General features: G+C 29.0%; 1 protein-coding gene and 1 non-coding gene across 2 annotated transcripts in view; one reads left to right on the forward strand and one right to left on the reverse strand.

Moving 5' to 3' along the window:
* The first annotated feature begins 10,453 nt into the window (after positions 1-10,453).
* Trnac-gca lies at positions 10,454-10,525 on the forward strand. Its single transcript has one exon. It is a non-coding gene; the product is annotated as a tRNA-Cys (tRNA).
* A 3,281-nt stretch (positions 10,526-13,806) lies between these two features.
* Positions 13,807-26,818, reverse strand: part of LOC113560775 (dorsal root ganglia homeobox protein) — a 41,887-nt gene continuing 28,875 nt past the window's right edge. The window contains exons 8-9 of the mRNA XM_026966837.1: positions 21,240-21,340; positions 13,807-14,796 (exon numbers count right to left, since the gene is read on the reverse strand). Of these exons, the coding sequence (XP_026822638.1) occupies positions 14,399-14,796; positions 21,240-21,340 (499 nt within the window). The 3' untranslated portion in view covers positions 13,807-14,398. The remainder of the gene's footprint in view (positions 14,797-21,239; positions 21,341-26,818) is intronic.

The following is a 26,818-nucleotide window of genomic DNA, read 5'->3' on the forward strand; positions in this document are numbered from 1 at the left end:
ACCAAAAACATGTATATACAATTATATTGTTGTAACGTAATAGATACATTTAGCAACTTACTGTTATTTCATAATTCACAACAATAACAAATAAAAAAAAAAAAATCTTGAAAATATATGGTTTGGTCCACACGATATGGCGGTATATGCGACGAAATAAATGCGTTGACGTTGTAATAACATATATCGGACCACACGATTTACATACATTGCCGAATGTGTTGCATCGTAATTTGTAATTAGACGATTGCCTTGATTATAATGAATAACTTTTAAAATATAGTCATAGGCGAAGCCTAGTTATGACCAATCTCATTTGGGCAAAACCGCCTAAACCGTATACTGACTTTTATCGTAAGGATAAAACCGTAGAGTTTTAAATACGTTCGCTAATATTATAAACAAATTTAATAATTATAAATAAGTATTATTATACAAATATAATTGAATAAACTTAAACAATAAAAAAAATAAACATAATATAATATTATTAGGTACTCTTATAATGTTAAAATAAAGAATTAAAAAAAATAATACAATTAAACCTAAAACCGTATACTGACTTTTATCGTAAGGGTAAAACTGTACCTAGTGTATTAAATACGTTTGCTAATATTTAATACAAATAGTAATTTTTATCGTACGATTTTATTACGATTATAGATGACCATGCGTATCTTGTTAATTTATCGCTGTTATTGTATTTTATCAACTCGTTATATTAAAGGTACACAAAATAACCTTATCTAAATGGTACAATATTGTACTGTAGTTCGTATTTTTGTGAGCTTATATTAGTACGTCTTTAGCAATGGCTAACGAAATGTGTGTGTCTGATTTTAAAACTAAATTTGAATTAAAACTTAAAGAAATTACAAAAAGTGAATGCAGTGCTCTAATAAGTCAAAGAAGATACGATGAACTCATAAAAGAGGTAGAACAAGCGAAGGTCAATTCAAAGAAAACAACGAGCGAATACAGGAGACTAAATAGATTTGACGTACTCATAATCGGTGAGTCTAAAAAGTTAATAGTACCACCAAGTAAAACCAATGGTGACATTATTTATTTTGTAAAATGCAATGAAATGTTCGATATATTGCACATGGCTCATATAGATTGTGGTCATGGTGGTCGAAACCGAATGGAGCATTCAATAAAACAAAAATACAAAAATATTACTAGGGATATAATTTTATTATATTTACAGTTATGTGAAATATGTAATAAAAAACACGCTCATCTCAAAAAAGGTTTAGTAATAAAACCAATTTTATCTAAAACTCTTAATTCTTGTGCACAGGTCGATCTGATATGCAAAGTAATAAATAAAGATGGTGATTTTAAATTTATCTTGGTTTACCAAGACCATTTTTCTAAGTTTGTTTCTTTACGACCTTTAAAAATAAAAACTGCAAGCGAAGTTGCATACAATCTTATAGGTATTTTTTGTATATTTGGAGCTCCGTGCATACTATAATCAGACAACGGTAAAGAATTTGTGAATCATATTATAAATGATTTATTTCTAATGTAGGATGATTTAAAAATTGTACATGGGAAGCAATGTCATTCGCAAAGTCAGGGGAGTGTTGAGTGAGCTAACCAGGACATCGAAAAAATCATTTATGCTTGGATGTAAGAAAATCAGTCTAGAAAGTGGAGTGAAGGATTGAGATTTTGTCAATTTGCCAGAAATAGTGCTTATCATACTGTCATCAAACAACCTCCATATGAAAGTTATGTTTGGAAAAAAAGCTAGTCTTGGATTAAAAATGTCATTTTTACCCAATGATATAATTAATAATGTAGATTACGAAAATGACTTACTACAATTTGTAGAAAATGAAAATGAAATGGAGGTTTTAAATGAAAATGAAAAAATTTTAGTCAACCTATTTGAACAATAACAAAATTTTAAAAAATCACGGGAAAAGGCTACTGATGAATTAGTTGCGCAAGCAAAAAAAATGAAATTACTGAGTGAAAATCAATTTTCACCTCTAACAGTCGAAACGACAGTGAAAATTCCAGTGCCTTGTGTTGATAGAGGAAAAGTCGATGCAAATAATGTGTTAGGTGTTATATTAAGTGTTACTGATGATGGATTCTATAAAATAGGAGCCAAAAATGGAATTTTGTCATCACTTTATGCCAGAAACCAAATATTTCAATGCAAGTAACAATTTATTAGTAGCAATGATATACTGAATATCGAAATACCACTGAGGACTGCTAGTACTCAAAATTCATTAACTGGAGGACAAGGGTTTATTTTTTTGTTCTTGCGAAACTGAGTGCACTACGATACGATATAAATGTAAACAACAAAATATTTTGTGTAGTTCTAAATGCCATGGTTCTAATATGTGTAGAAACAAATAAACAAAAATATTATTTTTTTATTATTATATTCAATTATATCTGTACAATATTTTTTATTAATTATTTATTTTAACATTATAAGAGTACCTAATGTTATTATATGTTCATTTTTATACGAGTAATTAATATCATAATATTTTTATTATTATTTAAGTGTATTCAATTATATCTGTACAATATTTTATGATTATTATTTTTTTGTATTTAATAATAGTAGTTAATTTAAAACGCTACAGTTTGGTTCAAATGAGGTTTAAATGTATTAATTAAGTTTATTTAATTATATTTGTATAATAATATTTATTTTATAATTATTTGTATATAATATTAGCGAACGTATTTAAAACTCTACGGTTTTGTCCTTACAATAAAAGTCAGTATACGGTTTTGCCCAAATGAGGTTGGTCATAACTAGATTTGCCCGGTCAAAAGCCGAAATATGACATTTTGCCCGAGGATTGTGGGCAAATCGCGTTTTGCCCGGGCATTTCTGAGGTTTGCCCGATTTCGACTTTTGCCTGTAACATATATAACACATATATATATTTTTTGCTTATTGACAACTTTTTTTTTTTTTTGGTCGATCGCAACAACCTGGAAAAACTCGGAGGTTGATCGCAAGTCTATTAAATTTGGCCACCCCTGCTTTAGTATACGTATTATGTACTGCATAAATGCAAAATCTATACTATCAAGTTACCTGTATCATTTATTATACATGATAACTCGCTTTTATCTAATACATTTTTGTTTGTTTAAAGGGGTGCCATTGCTGCATACCCTGCACACCCCTGACCTCACCTATATAGTTATTAAAAAAAATTCACGATTTCGTAAATTTAATTAACTGTATAATGATGGTATTTTTCACACTTATTGGGAGCCAGTTGATACAAAACTGTTTATGCATTAGTAATTATTATATTTTACTATAATATTTACCATTTAGACAAAAAAGCAATAGGTATACACTTATAGTTGTGGAAATTTTATGCAATATGATAAAATCTAATCTAACTCTGACGTGACCGACGACGGGTATCAGGTTATAACGGTTTATGATCGTACAATTTTAAGTCGGGTTTCAATTATAGATAGGTACACACTCGCGTGTACGTAATTTTGATGAACGATTCTCCAAACGTTTCACAGTGGTTAAATTAGGTAGCTGTGATTATATTAATCATGTGGTGTACACGAAAAAAGTTGAACTAAGTTTAAAAACACGACAACAAATAAAAAATAAAATAATAATAAAAATAATTAATCATGTGATAAACTATATTTTGTTTTATTGATTTCGTTTACATAGACTTTCATAACAATAAGTGCAAATTTTCAAATATTTTCAGTAAATATTTCAATTAATATTTATGATTTATTAAATCTATATTATACTTATTATATTATATTATATATTATGAAGTATAAAAGTATAAGTATTATAAAGTTATATAGCTCCGTTGTTTATATATTTTGGTTTCATACGTCATAGTTGCTCAGAATTTAAAAATCCACAAATATTCCTAAAAATTTTTATATTTTTGTCTAGTTCGATGTACTAAGAATATGGCTCAGTTATTTGGAATCTTCATTAATAAAATATATACCTAATTCTAGCTTAAAAATCTAAATTGAACATAATATTCAGAACCGGCTTTTACACATACTATCGTGTACCTATATAGAACAAATAAAATAAAGGCATCTCTAGAATAACTACCAATCAATTTTGAATTATTGAATTTCTTATTAGCTATAGTAATTACTACCTAATAAATTGTTCAAAGTTTCCGCCTCGATGTTCCAAACACATATCCAATTCCTTAAGTATTTCCTTTCATTCCTCAAAACCTCGTTACAATAGATTATCTATCGAAATATTTAGTGGTAGATAATAGATATATCTTACTTCTTAGCGTGAACATTCTGTATATTAGTATATTAAGTCTACATCACATCCACAACGTCTTATGTTAGAGGATCCCGTCGTATTAATTTTAAAAATATTGTCTATTGAATTTTTCTGAGTTTGAAAATGTTGTTATATAGAATAATCGAAAACGCTGTATTACGGTAATTACCGACAATACCGTATTATCGGTTATATCGTTGATACCGCGGTAATAAACAAATACCGTAGGTACCAACATCGAAATTTGAAATACCGCCAGCCCTATCTGTAGACTTAGACATAAATCGTATTATCGTACTCTCAACTTGCGTGAAAACAGTCGGAAATCGTTAGAACTGTTCAACTGTACAGCGAAGAATCGGACGCACGCGAAACACTTTCCGGAAAGACTTCTAAATACGCGGACGCATCGTCACGCCAAACGCGTTCCTCTCTCCTGCCCATCAATGGTGCGGCACACGCTACTGGAATTGAAATCTGGCACCGGAAAAATCCAAGGGGATAAGCAATGCACGCAGCGGGGCGCTTGCTGCTCACGTCAGTGTTGGCTGACTTACCATTATAGTAGAATAATGAACACCGCCGTTGTCATCCGGTACCATTTCTGGAACTACGTCCTCAAGCGACTACTAATTTCAGGTATAATTGTATATCATATAGATCATAATCAATTTAATCTATTATTTATAAAAAAAACAGTGGAATTTACTTATTTTGCAGCCTTTCAGCCGTAGGTTTTGAGTTTTAATTCGTCATTAAGTTGAACTTGATGAATACATTTTATAATTCACATACGATACTGTGTATAGAAAATGTTAGGTACTTATACCTAAATATAATTTTGGAAAATGTCAAGTCTCTATGATTGATATTACTTGAATGAATATTGATAAATTAATTAATATAATTTGACAAAAATTGTTGTTCTTTGTTTAAATACCTTAAAACAATATTAATTCAAGGTTTCTTTATGATAAGTTAGTAAGTATTTGTTGTCATGAATTAAATATTTGCAAATTCAGTGATTTTTAGGTTTTACTAATGCATATTTGTTTATATTGTGACTCACTTCGCAGTAAAACCTGTATGTTTTGTTATTTCTTTCAAGTTTTTGAGTTTGTCGAAATTGTATGCGCTATATTTTATAAATCACGCCTTCTTTTAATTGTTCATAAAAATCTAACATATAACCGTATAGTTAGTGCCCAAAGTTAAAATATAAAATGTATGGTTAAATGGGAGATATGATTCACAAATTTTAAATATATACTTATAACTTAAAAGTAGAGGTAGATAAATACTTAAAAATTGCGTACAAAATTTTGATTCAGTAAAACACGAACTTACTTGAAATTGTAAAATCCAAATAAAACATTTTCAAAACGGTAACTTACTTATTTTAATGGTTTTTAGTAATATACTAATATGTATAATAGTATAATTGAGTTTTCCTCTCTTTTTAAATACTTGGAAATTTGTCTAGGGATACAATCTGCAGTTGTCTGCTAAAGTTCAGATGAACGCACACGAATTTGTGTATAAAGTTAAATTAACGTACCTTTTTGAAGAAAAATGATAATATAAAAGTAGTCAATTCTCAATAACATTTGTAAAAATAATTAATCATAATATCATATATAATTACACATTTATAAATATAGCAGTCGTCAATAAATCAAATACATTACATAGTGTAAATATTCATCTTAAATACTAATTTTTAATTATTTTGGTACTTACCTATTAATGTTTATTAGCTAATACAATACATTATAAGCTAAATTTGATTCCTAATATTGAGATGCAGTGATGTTACGCCAATACGGCAATCAATAATTACTAAATCATATGATTTATTTCGGACATCGCAATATATTTTTCTAATATTATACTCATATTATAATATATTCAATAAAAATATTATAACATATAATGTAGTCGGTGCGTTCCTATAGGTATTATCTACACGAATTATGTATACTGCTACTGCATACGTATAATAACATAACATACCACACAGGGGGATGATGTATGCGTATATATATTATATATATTGTACGACATACATATAACATTCATGGTAAATTACATATTGTATATATATAGGTATGTGTGCGCATGGGTTTGTTTCCGCAGATATACAGACGGCGAGTTATGCAGTTACATTACAGTTTACACAAAGGGGTGGACAAGTGGTGGGGATGTTAGGTTATATTGTAAAGTGACCAAATTCGATTCGTGTCCGCCATTTCGTTTGTGATTTCATTTTAGCCACCGCGCCGTTGCGCAAACATTATGCAATCCTTTTGAACCTCACCACCACTGCCGCCATCCTTTACCAACGATACGTTTCGCCCTATAACCCTCTGAAACCTCCTCCTCCACCCCTTTTTTACCTACACACCGTTACCAGCCATCGCGCCGTACCTACGATGGAATACGAAAATCCCATTTGCGGCAGCCACACGTATTCGGATTTAATCAAAACGTCCCCACTTGCCCCATTCAAACAAACTTCTCCCCCGACCATCCCGGAAAAAGTCTGTCCCAAATATGTTTGTGTATGTATGTTTATATATAATATAACTATATAATAATAATTATATATGCACTGTGCACGAGTCCCAAATTAATATTATTATTGCGTATTCGATGCTTTAATATAATAATAATGATAATGTACTAATATACAAAGGTAGGTCATAATTAGCTGGTGTATAGCAGCAGACAGGTGCGTAGAAATATTATATATAGTAGTTCAATATTATCTACGATGTGTGAAGGTATAAATCTACGCGTGTACTATGTATATGTTTATATAATTATGTACATACTTGTTATATACGTATATAATAAATATTTATACTATACATATTTTAATATATTATTATTATTATTTTCATCACGTTGTTGCAGGACTGGCTACGGGAATAAAATAAATGTTGTGACTTTTTCTATCCTTACTACCACTACTACTTTAATTCAAATACCTATTTTAAAGTTTTTATTAAGTTTTGTTTAGTATATCTTTCAGTGCAGGCGCTTATTAGTATACGTATAAAATTAAGATTGATGACTGTTTTATTTTTGGCTGCTTAAAAATTATATTTGTAGTTTGTTCATGTTGAGACTAAATAGATTCGTTTAGTAATTTGCAGTGATATTAAAATTTATTAACATAACATATTATGATTGTATCAACCTTGTAAGTATTAATGAAAATAATTTTTGGTAATTTTAAAAATTATATGACTCATAGGTCTTGGGTGCTAATATTTCTAGATATTGAAAATCATTTTAAGATTTAAAAATAAAACTGATTGGTTCAATTATGTATGATTATTGGAAATTAAAGTCAAAAAATTAACACAAGACTTAATCTATACAGACAATTATTAAAAGAATGTACATGGTTTACTTAAATCATACATTGTATAATTAGGTATCTATCATTATACTAATTTACATCTTCTGCCATCAGGTATAATTTACCAACAACTTGTACAGAAGAAAAATCATACAGTACTTTTCGTAGTGTTAAGGCAGGGATTAGGCCGACAGTGAGTAATGGGAGATTTTTAGATAAGCTTTGCATGAAAGTGTTTATAGGAAAAATTTGGATAAGTAAACTCAATTTATTGACAACGTTCAATTGAGCTTATAAAAAAATTTGCAAATTTTTATTTTTATATTAGTGTACGTATAATATTTTGAAGTAGGTATTAATTTATTATTATTATTATATTTTTTAATTGATTTCGTTTATAATATCAAAAATTAAAAAAAAAAAAAAATAATAATAAATCTTGCATACATTTATTCCTTAGAAGTTTACGAATAGATACAAAATACAATTGATCTTGTTTTATGTGTTACCTTGGTAATACTGTGTACTTCATTGCCCGTGTAAAATGCATCAGTATTAAAGTAAGTCAGGTTTTCTAATTTGGTGTTGGTACAGATGATATTTACGATATATTAACTATATATTTATTCACTTAAGATTATGATACTTATACTGGGAGAAAAAAATATTAAAAATTAATCGTAATTTTTTTTTTGTAGTATAACAAAATTTAAATTATGCAACTATATGTATTCTGTAACAATACAAACATATAGTATAAAAATATTATTCTTAAATTCTTTATTTTGTTACCTAACTTGTTTTCAGTAGGTGTACATTTATTGCCCACAAAACTACGAAGTGTATTGGTTAGGTTAATATTGATTCGGCTATTATAATAAAACGCCTACGTATGTATTGCATAAACTATCTATTAACATATACATTTTTAATAATTTTAAATTAGTTTAGCCATTTTGGTCTATAAAATTAAATATATTTTATGAAGTATTAACATATTTTTAATTTACATTTACTTTAACATAATAAATAAGAAGAAAATATTGCTAGTATAGTAACTTTTTAATTATTAGAAATATATATGGCATAATTACTTTTGGTCAAAAACAATACGTTAAACAATTTATATTATTAATATATTATATTTAATTATTATTACAATGGTTTATTTTTTATAATTTTGTTTATTACTTTTGAGTCAATTCCGATTTACCGCTGTAGAATGGCGTGAATAAGATAATTTAATATAAATAAGTTATAGCTTAAAATTGATCAAAATATATTAAAAATGCATTGTATTTATTTAAAATACAATAATATACGTATAAGTTTTGTCCCTACTAATAATATTTTTGAAAAAAAACTTGAGTCGTTAATCATTATTTTCAAATTTTGACCAAATTTAAAATTTGAACTTCAAATGTTTATAAAAAAATGTAGCCTATATTTATTATATATTAATATTTGTAAACAGCTTTTGATTATAATGAAAACTTATATAAGATAATTAAGATTTTTGCCTGGCCTTTTTTTCAAAAAATTTCAAAATTTCAAAAATTATAAATTTTAGTAAGTAACCTAAAATTTCATTGAGTATAGAATATTATAAATAAAGTAGGAATGTAATATCATAGTTTCTTCTATAGTTTATACTTTTTAAAGTAAGTAAAAAAAAAAAACAAATCATTTTTCGTTAAAATGTAAGCTTCAAAACCTATGATAGTGGAACCTTGTATTTAATTTTTGAATTTTTAAAATTAACTATGAATATTAAACATGCTATAAATTTAAATTAAAATTATAATTTTTCTCGATTTTAATGAATATTATATTATAAAAATTTGAATTTTAAACGCTTATAAAAAAATATTGCTGGTACTATTATGGTACTATGTACTTATAATTTTTAATTAATGTTTGAAAAACTTATAAGGAACCTTGTATCAAAGTTTTAAGCTCTAATAAGCAAAAACAAAAATTTGATTGAATATACATACAAATCATAAAAAAATTTTAATTAAACCTCATTTAAAATATCTATAAATAGCCAAAAAAGAGCCTAAATATTTAGAAAATCATTATATTTCTATAATAAACCAATATATATTGTATGAATAAAAAAATCGAAGTATTCAAAAGGTTTAGAAAGTAATGAAGCACAAAAATAATTTTAAAAAAAATATAAAAAACCTTGCATTATTATTAAATCAATACATTCATCACTCCGCTCAGAATCAAAAATTAAATTTATAATAGCATATAGTTTAAGTATTGAGCAGTTACTTTTCTTCATATTTGTAAAATAATTCATACCTAAAATGATACAATTAGCAGCTCATAGCTTATTAAAAACACATTTATAGATTGTATAAAGAATAGGTAAAAACAAAACTAAAAATAAACATAGGTATTGCTATAATTTATATCTATAAATAATATAATTATTGTTTTTTCTGTTAGTTACTTTTTTTGCGGCAATGAAAAAGGTACAATAACTTATACGAAAATGGATACTTATAGCACTTACTCATCGGTTGTGTAATTATTATAATATGAAAAACTACCAACAGCCTGTAATAAATGTCATAATTATCGATGAGATCTTATCAATAAGACACGTGCTATTTTACTTATTGTTGCTTTATATATTTTAATAAATATTATGAATTCTGTGTTTGATAAACAATGATGTGATAGGTAAAACGTATCAATTTATGACATACTAACAATAATTAAAATAAAAACGTTTGTATATCAAAGTTGCTTATTCATATGAGTATCATCGTGGGGGTATAGCTCAGTGGTAGAGCATTCGACTGCAGATCGAGAGGTCCCCGGTTCAAACCCGGGTGCCCCCTAGAATTTTTTTTCTCAATTTAAATTTTAAACGACTGTATAAAATTTTTGCAATTTTTTTTAAATGTTAGCGAGGAGTATTTTTTTCTTGTATCCATCTAACCATACACGTATAGCATAAATTAGCGTTAAATTGTTTTTTTCAGCGCGTAAATCCATAGCGCAAACGCACGTAAACTCCTTTTTTTTTATCAAAAATTTTGTTTGTGACACGCTTCTTACTTGGTTAATTCGATTGTGTGCGCGGTGGCGGAATCTGAGGGGATTGCGCGTATATTATTCATATATCGGTGTGTTTTATTCCGGGAATCGTCGTAAATTGTGGGGACGTTCCGGTGGTAGGGAGGAAAAAAACGATGAGAATTACACGTTTTATTATTGTCGTACCCGTGATCCCTACAGCTGCTATATTGTATATATAATCGACCGTAGTCCATAAAGACATTAAGAGCCTATATCCGGCACTAAATCCATATTGTAACGACAATATAGCACACACGCACATTCATGTATATAATATTATAGTTTGACAATGAATCGTGCAATTTTGGGAAGTAATTTCATCTTGAAACGTTTTAGCGTTTGCTATATTATTATACAATACTCGTCATGTGATACGTACCGGCGCCGTGCGAGCGTCCCCTACGTTTTATTGCAGCAAAGTGCAAAGTTACTTACAGATGCGTCGACAATATACTCGACATAATTTATTATTATTTTCCACGCATATGATGTAGGTTGGTGTATCCGTGTTATTGACTGTTAAGTCTCGTTAAAAACTTCAATTGACTATAATATTATTATGGATAGATTCGCGGTTATTTGCATGATATTATATAAACGTGCGCAGACCTTGTTACTAGGGGTGAGGTCAGAATATTTGATGGCACAATCCGTTTCAATAGTATTATTTATTGAATTTTTAAAGATATAGTTTATTACCTACTTAATATATTATATAAGTCGTAATTCAACTATTCAAGATATAAGATCGCCTAGTGCTTGTAATATTATATATATATAAATATACCTATAGCTGTATAGATACCATTATACTTGGAGAAAAAAATTAGTCCGCGATATGAGCAACTCTCGTGCACATACTTATTAGTTCTCCATGTATCTAGATAAGAAAAAATATCGAGTACTTACTCTTAAACTTTTTCCCTCCTCAGCCTTAAGAAAAAAATTGTTTTGGGTATTATTTTCTTGGTTATGGATATGGCAGCATGTTAAAAAAAGTCTAATTGTTATTGACGAACGATGAGAATAATATTAAAAATCTTAGGTTAAAAAATATGTATAATAAAATAAATGACAAATGTACCGGAATTTTCTATAGATTTGTACGTCTAATTTGTAATCGATTATTGTACTTCTAAAATTCGAAATAATATACCTACTTATACACCGATACATGGTTATATTATTATAATTTATAGCCAATATTATTAATTATTGCGTTGGCGGATACAGTGACGCACAATATAGTGAAATCATTTATTTTTCCAAACTGTAGTATAATAACAATTATAAAAAGCAACAGGCGTCAACAATAAATATATTATACACATTATACATTATATAAATAATATTTAAGCAGACATTTGAAATGTAACGTTGTAATATTAACGGTGTTGTTTGTTTTTTTTTTCGAATAAATTCGTGTAATTTTATTAAGTTACATTTTACGTTTTGAGTATGCAGTTGTGAGGAATTTTATGTGTATATACATATATAGGTATTACCACAGATCACCTATACAAGATGCATATTAAATACTTACGCAGCTTTTTATATTTGTAAATATTTTATAATTTTATAGCTTCAGCAATAAGGTTTGCTAATAAAGTTTTATATTTTATATTATATACAGCCTACTGGTAAATTATGATCTCTTATCGTATTATAATTAATATTTTTTAAAGAATGTACTTTATGCTTGTTGTGTTTAATTATATTAGTTCTACTCCACATAATTTTCATAAAAGTGTCTTAAGAGTTAAGACACATAATGTAATATGGAAGTATTTATATAGTGATCGAGCTCCAGTAAGCAAGTTAGCTCACCTTCTACCCAAAAAACCATATTTTTAAGTAATTTTCTTAATAGTTATTTGTATTATATTATTTAATTTTTACAAAATAAATAGTGATTATGATTACCAAGGTGATTACCTATTGAATAATGATTATTAAATAATCGTTTACGACCAACTTTTATCTTAGAACTAAATGTACTAATTATTGATAAGATCAGGCATAAATTACTAGTAGACAGAAGTCTACTGATAAAAAATTTAAATAATAATTTTTTCATTAATAAAAGAAAAATTATCTTAAAGTATGTACCTATTATGATATAATCACATACTACATAACAAATAATACGCTGAATATAATTAATATTTATAGTTTAATGAATTCATAATATAAGTATTTAGATAATACAATAGCTAAAATACATTATAAAAGTAATACTTACCTATTGTATGTTTAGAGTTAATCGTGATCGTCTATAATGCGTCTAGTCTATAGTTCTCACGAATAACGTTTTAAAAAATTATGTATCTTATTACATGGTATAAATACGCTTTATATTATTAATATTTTTGATGTAGTAATGTCGCAGATTGTTTTTGTACCGCAAATCGATATTATGTGAGTGTCATATATGATATTATGTTATATCATTTAATTCAGTTATATGTATTATGTTTATAAGGAGGTGTATTTAAAAAAATAATAATAATTAAAACGATATAATAATACATAGAATAATATAATAATACTTCACACTTATAATACATACATTGAAAATGTCTAATTAAAACAATATATGCAACCAAACGTATAGAAGGTAACAATTTGAACAACTACTATAGGTATAGCGATGTATAATAATATATTAAGGTATACTGTAACGTCATGAAAAATTACAATAAATGATTGGAAATATATCATATTATATTGCTTAATTGAATATGCTTACTATATTGCTGTGTCGTTTTTTTTCAATTACGTAACACGTAAAATATACCTAATTACGAATTAAGTTAATTTCTCTATACACCTAAGAATTAAACGAAAACATTAAAAAACAAAAAACATATTTGCTATCGCTGACGCCATTTTCTAATTTTTTTTTCATGATAATATTTTTTACTTAACATAAATCACGACTCACGTAATAATAATAGTTTTCCTACACTTAGTATAAATATGTTATCCGTAAATTAACATCACGTGTGTGTATATATAATAATAATAATAATAATAATAATACGTAACTATAATACTAGAAAGACGTATATAATAAGAAAATGAAGACTGTATATAATAATATTTTTTAATATAATAGATAGATTGAGAGAGATACATTTATCAAACGAATAATTTAAAAAAAAAGGATGAACGAGAACAAAAAAAAAAAAACAAACAAAAATCGACATATAAGTTAACGTATCGATTAATAATATAATATTATTTTAATCGATGTCATTTTACTGTACAAACGATGCAAATCTGCAAGCCTGTCGGCAGTGGGTTTCATGCGCATAACATGTATATTATATACAATGTTATATTTTTGGGTGTTTCTGGAGAATTATTATTGACCGCAGTCGCCAATTTGAAATCGTAACGAATCCTCCACACATACACGTCCGGTACAATATGCACTCGTATTAAATAATTTCATACACTGACAACTTACGATAGTGTAGTAGTAATGCTATTATTATAATAATATAATATTATGGCAAAGGTACGCGCTGTGTCGAACCCCACCGGTCGTTGGTGACGTGGCGTTGGCGGGGGAATGTGAAGATCACTCCAATAATTTAGGTTTTGGACTTGGACCGGTCTCGCGCGATTCAGTTGTCGGACGACGTCGGTGGATGTTGTGGTGATACTGAAGTGGCCTGTTCCGTCGTGGCTGCGGTGGTGGTAGTGCTGGTCGTGGTCAGCGACAGCGGCTGCGGGTGCGGCATTTGCGGTTCCGGTTTCCGGTTGGCGGCTAGCGCGTGCAATGTGGACGTGAGCGACGGCAACTGGAGTCCGAGACCAACGGGCAACTGAAGCGCGGCGGCCGCGGCCGCGTGGTGCTGCATGTTGGCCACATGCTGCAGGCTGTGGAACAGAGCGGCTGAGTGTTCCTGAGCCTTACGCCGCAGCTCGGCCACGCTAGACGAACGATGCTCAGCGCCGCTGCCGCCACCTCCGTCGGCCATCGACCCGAACGGTTTCATTGTGCAACAGCTGCATCCGAACCCTGTGGATGAATTAAACTTGTATTTATTGTGGTGCAGTAATAGTTATTGTATGTAGTGTTTTTTTTAAAAGTACCCTTGGAAGAGTGAAATACAAAAAGCACAGAGTGTAACTAGTTTTTTGGTACACAATTTTTATAATTATATAGATGCGGTATAATATTTTTATTTTTTATCAATTCTATAATGATAATTAATAATCTATACAAATCACAATAGTGTATTAAATCAGTTTTTTGAGGAATCTGAAATTCAAATTTTTAGAAAAATGTAAACAACATGTCCTTAGACTAATTAATAATTTTAGGGTTATTCTTGATACCTGAAATTTGTATCACCATTAAGAACTTTTTAAAGGTGTACAAGTATATTTATATATTATGAAGAATTCAATACTGAAATAAAACGTGATTCCATTTTTTTTTTGTTTTTTTTTTTGACAATTCAGGTTTCTCAAACGATTTATTTGTTGGCAAAATAAGCTTAATTTGAATAAAAAAATGTATCATTATTATTGAATATATATTTCTAACATAAATAAAACCGATACAATTTAAATTTCAGATGACCATCTGATTGTCTTCAATATTGATATCAGACACCATTGATAAGTAATTATTTTTAAAGATAAACTAACTACAACCAGGAGATTATTTTGTGCATGTATTTTCTTATAGATAGACAAAGAAAATTGTTATATTTAATAAATATAATGTATATAATTAATAATTGTATATAATACGGTATAATTTTAGAGATTCTTATCAATATTTCGACATTCAAAATTTAACAAGTATCCCTGATGAATTCTACTGCAAAAGAAAACCAACAATTCAAATAATTATACCTATACATCCATTCGAGTCAAATCGGGAAAAAATACATAAACATTTAAAATGTAGATATTTATTTCGAATAATACTGGTATTAGTTGTATTAATGGTTAATATTTTAATTGTTATCATTTATTAAAGTTAAAAAATGTAAATACAAAACAAATTTAGTTGGCGAACGAAGATTTGGAAATTTGACTCTAAAATAATGATAAGTAATAAATTTTTTAATTAACTTTACTAAAACGATATAATTTGCTAATATTACTATGGTAAATTAATCCAAAAATGTGTCAGTTAAGACTTGATACTTTAGTTTATTTTTGCCGTCTACATCTTAATATTATAACAGTAAACACAATTATATTATTAAAAACCTACGAGTGACAGCCAGTGTTTGGTATTATAAATTGATTTTATTAGGTGTTTCAGTTTTAATTATGACATTTTTTTTTAATTAACTTTAATTTTTTTATTATTCTAAATTGAATAATGAAGAAACCATTTTAAACCTTTTATGAAACGTCGAAAGTAAATGTAAAGAAACGACTGCGTTCATTATGAATAAAACATTTTGTAATTTTATTATGGCGACGTGAAAAATAATTCTTTGTTTCCTTGGCAACATTATAATAAAATAGTGTTGGTCGTAACTCGGGTACTGTAAGAAGATATTTAGTTAATTAAGCAATTTTCGCTTGTTTACGGTTTACTAACCATGTTACATTACACTCTAACGGTGTTGACATGGCTATTTTATCAAATAGGTACTGTTTTTGAATCAGTCATTCGCTTCAGTTTTATGTAAAACAAATTGTGTGGGTCTTATATATTTTTTTTTTTTTGCAAGAGTGTCAGTTAAGTTGTTTTTTATTTATCTTTGCAGCGTCAGTATATAATATCCTTTCGAATAAATAAATTGATTCTTTCCTGACAATTGAAAAATATCGAAAAGAAATATCTATTTATCTAACTTTTGTATACAAAGCATTAAGAAATCATAAAATTACTTTATTCGATATGTGTATAATGTATATACATAATATTATTATGTATCAGATGACAGATATCTGACTCAAAGTGTTACTCATTTACTAAGTTTTGATACATAATTTTTTTTTTGTATCTATTTTTCATTAACACGAACATGATATTCATTCGTCGACGACTTCGATGTGAACATTATATTGTGTTGTCAGGGCCGAATTTAGCAGACGTTTTTCCACAAAGCCCCAATCGAAAAGAAAATTAAATGATTTGTTTTGGTTCAAAGTTTGCCATTCTAGCCTTATGGGTCTATGACAAAATACAGAATGGTGTATAGAATCGTATTGAAGTATTATTGGAAATATCAAATAATATAACTCTCTAAATGAATCAATAAAGATACATTGTAACGAGAAACAAAAACTACTCTTTTAATCACTCGCGGAGGCGCTAAAAACTCCAATTCCTATACGAAATTTAAATAAATAAATGATGGGTATACAGATACGTCGCTTTCGCAGCTGCAGAGTTTATATATTATTATAATTGCGCTGGGAATGCGATGATATAATGATATAAGTAATTATACCTAAGCGACACAGTTGACGTTTTTCGTTATCACGGCGTCGGTATAATCTCGTTAGGAGGAGGACCGGGATGTTTATGAAAAAATCGGACCGCTAAAATCCTTTACTTCTCCCTCACCCACCACCCCTTCTCGTACATCAGCGGACGGTCCACCGCCGCCGTAGAGCTGAATGTCCTCGACGCATCCGTTTTCAGACTGGCGAATATTAATGACTGAGAAAAAATTCGGTCGATCGCGGGCGGAACCAACCCTGCAACAGCTATATACAAATATATAAACGCGCACCCGCGTGTTATAATAGTATAGTCGTAATAACAATTATGATTATTGCGGCGCGCGAAAAGGCGTCGGTGCAAATTGATTTAGTCGCCCACGTATATATATATAATATATTATGTATAATAATAATATGTATAGGTACACATCGCCGCCGTTTTGCGGTCCCTGCGAAAGACGCACCCGCCACTGCTTCTTCTGGCCCGCAGTATTATATAATAATAATAATAATATCTGCTGATGCAGTGTATATATAATATTTGCATCCCTTTCTCTGCCGCCGCCGCACTCGATCCATTAATAACGACTACGCAACGGCGGTGGCGGCGGCATACACCTACCCCGCGCGCTCGTTTCGTCGTTATTTATTAAGGGATCCGTTTGATTATCATAACGCGCCCGCGCACGCACATCGACTTCTTCCTCGTCCTTATTGTCGTCCGTCGTCGTCTCTGTCTCTCGCACTCTCTCCACCATATACTCGCACGGCGCACCCCTCGACCATATATATATATTATTATATAATATACCCATACTGCACCCGCACACACACACACACACATATGTATTGCTACCCCGCGTCGCCGACACATAAATAAGGCGTACGTGTGTGTATATATGTATACACCGTATATAGGTGTAGGGCGCGTGTATACAGTATTATTATTATTATTATTATTATATACCCGTCGTAAACTTGGCGCCGAAAGCCGCCGCCCCGCACGATAAATCTCCCAAAGTTATTCCATTATGGAAACGGGACTGCCAGAATCGCGGGGGTGTGTTGTGGGGGTGGGCACAGTAGTGTGTGTGTGTGTGGGCCTCGGGGGTTCGGGCGGAGAGCCCCAGGTGCCTGCGCCCTGTATATGTATATATATATATATTATACTCACGACCGACCGCCCGCGATCTGCACCCGCTCCTCCGCCACAATAACTATATAACGCGATAAACCCCTCACCTCATCCGCTTACATACCATCGGTGGACTCGAGATATACCGCGGGGGTAATGGTAAGTGTACGCCGCGGCAGTGGTGTATATGAAACCGCCGACGCTCTCTAAGCCAATTATAATGACAAACGCATATATGCGCGCGTGTTTATGTATGTGTAAATATTCTACCGTGGATATATACCGCCTCATGGTGACTTATACTTACCTTGCTATATATATATATATATGTCACTCGTACTGCAATCATGAAATATAATATAGGTACAATCATGTGAAAGTCGTTACACACATATTACGATAATATGTAATGTGTGAACACTTAGGTGTGCATTCTTATAAAACTACGACAAAATCAAAAAAAAAATTGTTCAATTATTATCACTGCTGTGTGTAAATACTTCGATAAAATAGGGCATAATATGATGTCTATAAATCGATTATATAAAATAATCACTTAATCAAAAATGTGTAGAGCGTCTAGGTTTAAAAAAATATATATTTTCTATGACTAGAAATCTTAAAATTACCAACAATAAAAAAAAAAATGTCTAATCTGGCTATTTGCTTCACTATTAATTAATAAGTTAAACGATACAATACGTAGATTGAATAATATTCATTATAAATCATTGTTCACTTAATATTAATTTGCTTGTTAATATTTAGTTTAATTATGTTTATTTTATTGTAAGTTTCTTAGATTTTAATTTTGTCATATTTTAAATGTAACTCTCTACCTCCAACCCGTACACAAATATTGAGCTTGGAGGAGATAGCTATTTGTTGTAATCGGTTTAATATAATGACATATTTATATATATATATATTATATAATTTGAATTATTATATTAAAAATTATATTTCCACGTATAGACGGTGTAACATTATAATAATATTATATACTCGTATATTATTATATTATAGTATGCTGGTGCAATACGGTCGAATCTGCAACGAACGACTGTCATTTCATATAAACATCAATGGGATTCTAGAACCGGCTTATAGCATATCGTATGCACGAATTTTCATGAAACAAGATACATGTACCTATTTATACTTGCAAGTAAGTATGTATTTTGTTTTGGCAGTTATTTTGTTTGGTCTAATCCAATTTTAATTTCAAAACAGATTTGTATATTTGTTATGGAGTTTATTTTTCAAACTAAAAACATATTTTTATTTATTTATTGTTTATACGACCAAGTTCTTTGAATAACATATTATAGTTTAGCGTATCTTACTTATTAATTATTACACAACTATAGTAAATTACATAAGTTTATAAGAAGAAAGATAAATAAGTATTGATTAAGTATAGTTTTAATACATAAATGAAAACCATAAGAACGTTTTGTTAATTTGTTTTTAATATTTGACATTGCGATATTATTAATTGATAAAAACCACATATGACATGAACTTATAAATCGAATAAACCATCGTTATTCGTAAAGAAATATTTATATTAAATTAATAATTTTTCTTTTATAACATTCTTTGATGAATTAATTTATGCTTTAGAGTTTATAAGTTGAAATTTTAAGATTAAATCAATAGGTAGAATTTATAATTTATACGCAAATTTTTTTTAAATTGTGTTTTTTTTTTATTTCATTTACAATCCCTAATGTATTGCATTATCTTTGTCCTATTGTTTCCTTTTACACTATATAATACATGATATAATATTCAGTTATGCAAATACATTTATATAATTCTATTTTATATATATATATATATATATATAAACCTATTTTATACCCAGACCTTTTTAATATTGAATTTCGTAATATTATTCTACCTATCTTGAAGTATCATATAAATCTATAATTTATATAGTACACAGTGTATTTAAGTACCTATAAATACTTAACCTATAATAAACATAATTTATGATAGTATATTAGATAAATCGCCTTCAAAATGTATACAGAAACAAGACTGGTAATTATAGTTTCAGAATAATTCTCAAGTTATGAATTTAGTACATATTACGTAAAATATATAGCTGTATATTTAAACGTGGTCCTTAATTTGTCTTCATTATTTTAGTAAAATATTCTTCGATGACTAAGTGTGGTTTGTAATTTCATTTTGACAAAGTTCAATATAACAACTGACGTCCTATTAAATAAGTAATATATTTCAAATTGTAGGTATAGTTTAATGATCCATTATATCATACAATTGTGACTACACGATTCAATCTAGTAAAAATTATACTGTATTTTTTTATTCGATAAACATTAAACATATTTTATGAATTAATTATTATCAGTTTAATAGACTGGTACTAGGTTTGTTTAGTATAATTATAGATAATATTAATAATTAATATTTGAATTATATTCAATTTTAATACAAGCACCAGTTTATACGAAGGATCAGTAAATAAAAAATTAAAATAATTTAAGATACCTATTTTTTTTTTTTTTTAATGTTTTAATTATATGGTTAAAATGAAAATTATTATACTTATTGATTTTGTAACAAATTTTTTGAATGATATTTTGTGCATCATGATTGCCAAAAATATGCACCATTGTAGTGGGTAAATTTTCTAATCTAACCTAAGCTATTTCATGATTTGCCGAAAGAAAATTTGTTCTTTGTTTATGATCAAATAAATTGTTAAATTATGGGTTATTGGATGATTTTATTTTTCAATGCTTCCATGCAACTTTACTGTTATTCAGTAACACTATACACATTACAAGTACAAATAACGTAAATAATAAAAACATAAGTATTTACTATGATATATCTATGTTTACATTAGATACATTTTATTTGATTCTTACCTTTGAGACCACTGAATAACGGCGATGGTAATGATCCGAAATGAGGCGGAAGGAATATTGGTCTGGATATAGCAGGGTCAGATACCGGTCTGAATCCATTTCTGTAAATAAATTATAAATGATATAATATTAATCATTAGTGATATAGATACCCATCTATATAAAATATAAACGGTATTTTAAAATAATCAACAATATAGATTGTATAAAATGTATAATTAAGCAGTCACAAACATTATACATTTTTACAATTATATGTGCGTGTGTGTGTATGCATAGTTGTAGACATATTATTAAATCTTCACTATCGAGGTGGTTTTTGAGGTAGCAAATTAGATCTAGTTGGTACTTTGGGGAAATCAAATGAAAAAATTCCTATTGATATTCATTTGGGTACAAATTATACTCGTAAGTTAATAACGGTTATTTTAAAATTATATGAAATAATAATAATTATATATTAAAATAATTTTTATGTATTACGAGTATATGCGATATGTTTTTGGCAAAAATTTGTTCAACCTATCATATTCGTAATAGAAAAAAAAATCATTATATAATAGCAATGAAATATCACTTATAAATATAGTGAAACAGATCGTCTTTGCTCAGAACCGTTTTTCGTTTACATTGATTATTATTAAAGTCAAATTTAACATATCTCCAATAAATGCACCTACTATACGTACAGCAGAACCTAAGAAACGACTACCCCGTTTATCATTATTTATTTATTCATTAATTATATATATATTTCATATTATGATTTAACTTAGTTTTAATAATGTACTATACAGTTACAGTCTATACTGTTGTGAGTGACAATAAATATTTTTGCTGTCAATTTTTATTGCGAAGAAATATCTGCGATCAATTGTTGTGTAGTAAAAATAAGTTGTACGTAATATTGTAATATTGTACATCGTAATATAATTAGTTTTAAAATATTTTAAAGTGAATGTTGATGTTATGATCGATGTGAATGACGGAACAACATGTGTCTTATGAGTACATAAATTAATAATGTACGGTATTGGTACTGTCAATATATGTATCCTGACAAAATCGGCAATATCCTAGTAAAGGTATTTATCGATTTGTGTACGGGGAACAAAATATACATGAACATATTATTATATTATTACAATACGATAAATAACATTTGAAATTTCAATAAACCATAATCGGACGTATAAAAAAAGTCATGTTTCAGCTGTTGTCGGTGGGGTGATTATCAAATTAATATTCCAGCAGCGGCTCAAGGATATAGATACGCGGCGGCGGCGGCGGTGCCAAGGAATGCCCGATAACTGCAGTATATACTGTGTTGAATAGCATTCAGTCAGTGCGTATGGCCAAACCGATATCGGTCGTAGTTTGGTACCTAAAATAATATTTTATTATGTTATAGTGTCTAATAACCGATTTGCACGCGCGACATTTGCAACCACACAATTATAAAAAAAATTGTAATTTTATATATTGTGCGTCACGTGTTATGAAAACGACCATTGGTCGTAGTTGTTGTGCTTCACCGTCGGAGGTAAATCTATATTTACTTACTTTATCCATCATGTTGATCAGTGCCGTATCCAGGGGGGCTTTTGGGCTTAAGCTCACCCCGAAATCTTTTATTTTAAATAATATGTGTATATATAAGGTAATTTTTTAAGCATGCTTAAATTATGCATATATTCAAATTTTGATTTTTACACAGTTTCAAGTTGTTAAAAAACAACTTTTTTACTAAAAAATTATATATTTAAATATTTTTTTAATTTTTTTTCTTTTTTAAATGACAACATAGAGTTTTAATTTCATATTCAAAAGCAGAACAATTTTCTGAGTATTTTGATACATTTAGGGCGAGTAGTTTATGAGTTATAAGTATTTAAAGTTTAGATGCTCGGAGTGGAGTGGTACGGGGTTACCCTACAAAATGTTTGTCCACTACTCCGCTTCACGCTTGTCTAAACTTTAAATACGTATAACTCATACACTATTCGCCCTAGTATATGTTTTTAAATTATTTCCTATTTTTCTATGGAATTGAATATGAATGTTTAAGCCCACCCCGAAAACAAATCCTGGGTACGGTACTGATGTTGATTAATATTAGTCGGAGACATCATAGTGGCAGATTTAATTTAAAACATTGGTATTACGTATAATAGTTAAATGTCAGTCGATCAGCGGCAAACTCGTGAGAACATAGCAGAGTTACTTTAAACCCGCATAATCATATTTATTAGTGTCAATTTTTTCAAATGCGAAATGGACAATATATCTTTTTAACGACGAGTAAATTATTCATAATAAAAAAAACCTCTTTTCAAGGCGGGAGAAGCCCAGATCAAAAGTTAGCTTCACCGGCATTTGTTACCGCCTAAACGATTGATAAACCTATCACCGGTATAGGTTTTTATATTATATCGTTGCGAGAAGCAAATCTAATATTCCATCCTACACTAATACACGAATACACCTATATCCAAACCTCAATAAAGACATTTTTTGTCATATATTTAAGATTTAACAACCTGTCGTAGCTAGTAAAGACTAAAGTAATATAGTTAATACATTAAATTGCCATGTACCAACCGATCATTATCACCCATTACTCCTTAAAATATTCAGAGGAGGCTCTGTTGATAATCTATATATATAGCCACTATAGGTATTAAATACTATTATTTTGTATAGATTTTGTTTTACTCGTTTACAGTTTATATACTCGTATTATACTCGCAGTCCAGAGCTTTATGCTTGTATATAATATACATAACGGTTGCCTTCGCTGTACTAGGTTTATATATCCACGTTGCAACAAAACGTATGTATGTATGTGTGTATACGTGTGTACTGCAATGATGTCTGACCGGAACCGGAAGTTTTTAAAGTTCGCAGGGTGCTCTGTGGCTCTATGTAATAATATGACGGGGGTGGTCGGTGGCGCTCGTAAAAATACACACACATTATGTGTGTGTGTGTGTGTATATATATAAATGGTTAATAGAGATGTAGTCGTCGTCGTCATCGGTGCGGGCGTTTATATTGCACTCGGAAGGAACTGGCAAATGGCCCGGGACGACTACGACAGCAGCGTCCGGATGCTGGACCGCATTGTGCGAGTGAACGGGTCTTGGCCCGAGACAATGGGCTCGTGGCGTATACACTATTATAATTATATATATATATATATATATATATATATATATATATATATATATATATATATTAAATAGTATAAAACGCGTACCGTGACGCGGCCGTAATTGACGTTAAACTGTCTCTGAGCATCCGACAACGATATCGTTTTGTAAGTGGAAAGCAATCCGTGGTCGCCAAAAATATTAAACCACGTACGAAGAGTAACTATCTGACAGTCGCGGAGATGTGACAGAATATAAGGTATCCGTTATCTGTAGAGGCATATTATATTACAGGGCAAGAGAGTGAAAAGGTCATAGCCGAGGTACTAAGTATAGCAGAATATATCAAACTTTTATTTTCGCATCATTTTATTATATGTATTTCAAATCAGTCGTGTACCATTTATGACTAAAAATAAAACTATAAGAAATTTGAATACATTTATAACATAAATAATAATTTAGGTAAATTTTAACAGTACTTAGTATCTATTTATACAAAGCATGAAAAAAAAGTTAGTTCATCCATTACAACCATTAGGAAAAATATTTATTGATTCATTTTTAATAATTTCCACCACATGACCTTTCGCGTACCATAGTTTTATAATAATCGCATTGGACCCTATCATGAGTAGCGTAACTACCCTTATCAGCGCCCCAAGGCAAAATATATTTTTCGTCCTACCTAATATAAATTCGATTCTTCGATCTTTGTCATTAAAATTTTGCCGTGACCACATTTATGTTTTTTTTTTATAAGATTAACCCAATCACACTTATATCACATTAAAGATTAAATATTTTGTTTCAAATTAAATAAATTTACAATTATAAAAAACCAATATTATTTTATTTGTTATTTTGCGCCCTGAGAAGTTGCCTCTGTTGCCCTTGCGGTAACTACACCACTGCCTATCATAGACACAGTTCCAACACAAATTTACGTAATCTAATACATTTACTATAGAGCATGCGAGTCTATGAGTCTATATAAATGCAATTATTATTATTACTTATGTCCAATAATTTAACAATATAATATCTTACTATGATCAGAGGAGTGCGAAAAATATATGAGTATATAACTTATAAATATTGGAGGAGGCCTTTAACCCAAGAAAATCTTTAAAAATATACGGCACGAAATACATTCATATATTATAAACTATGGTATAACTATAATCTATTATAATATTATAGAACTATACCTAACTACATTACTTAATTGAAAGATTAACGTATTGTAATGTTAATTAGGTATTAATAAATAATTTTTTTTCTTTGATTAGCAGGTACTTCAAATAACTTTTCTATACAAACCGCATTAAACACAACTTGTGAACTCATAGCCTCTCCCCCACCACATACGTCAAACACGGATCCATTGTCTTCTTAAAGAATAAATAAAAATAATAATATACATACATACCTATATATGTATAATGTATACATATTTAGCGCACGTCGCGTGTCGTTTCAGTTATATTCATAATATAGTAAATTACCTATTATATACCTTTGGCATATATTGGGTAAGTATCTTAAATTATTAATGCATTTTTAACGAATTAACTGTTTGTAGATTGTAGGTATAATAAAATATAATTTGCATATTAATAATGTTTCTGCATATATGATATTATTATATATACAATATATTGTAATGTATAATATTTTAAATACCAACGGAAATATCTAGGTATATTTTATACATAGTCGAAACGATTTAATTTTCAAATTTATACTTAATAATATGCTTTACATAAATCAATAGTTTTTTTAAAATTAATAATGTTTTTAAGACTTATTCGTCGGAAAATATACTAATGGTAACAAAAAATACCATGCAAGTTAAATTTAGTTGATGGGTTATAATATATAGGTATAATAGATAATTATAGGTTATAATTATAATTATAAAATTATGTACGATATGTTTATTTTGTTATATTTATGGAAAGTTAATTTTTGATATAGTTTATATTAGCTATAGTTTTTATTATAATTTTTTATACACTATAAAGGTTGTATTTTTGTCAGTAAATAAATAAATAATAATATAATATTTTATACACGATAACTTAATATCGGATAATATATGACCACAAAATATAATGCGTTATAATGAAGACTGAGAAAGAGTGTACGTCATGCACAAAAAAAAATAATGTAAAAGCGTGTTAAACGATATTGACACGTACCTACGTCGTATTTGTGATTATATTAAATTGTTATAATACGCATGGAATGCGTTTAATTTTGATTTTACGTGCTTGTGGAAGGATTCGAAATATCCCTCCCCCTGCAATTCGCCGGAGCACACTCGGCTACAATTTATATGATCGAAACTCTCGGCACGCTCGCGCTGTCCAATTGCTTATTTCACTCGCGTTTGTGGTGACAATAACGTATAAATATACTATA

Source organism: Rhopalosiphum maidis, chromosome 4, assembly GCF_003676215.2.
Source record: "Rhopalosiphum maidis isolate BTI-1 chromosome 4, ASM367621v3, whole genome shotgun sequence".
In the NCBI taxonomy this organism is placed as follows: Eukaryota; Metazoa; Arthropoda; class Insecta; order Hemiptera; family Aphididae; genus Rhopalosiphum; species Rhopalosiphum maidis.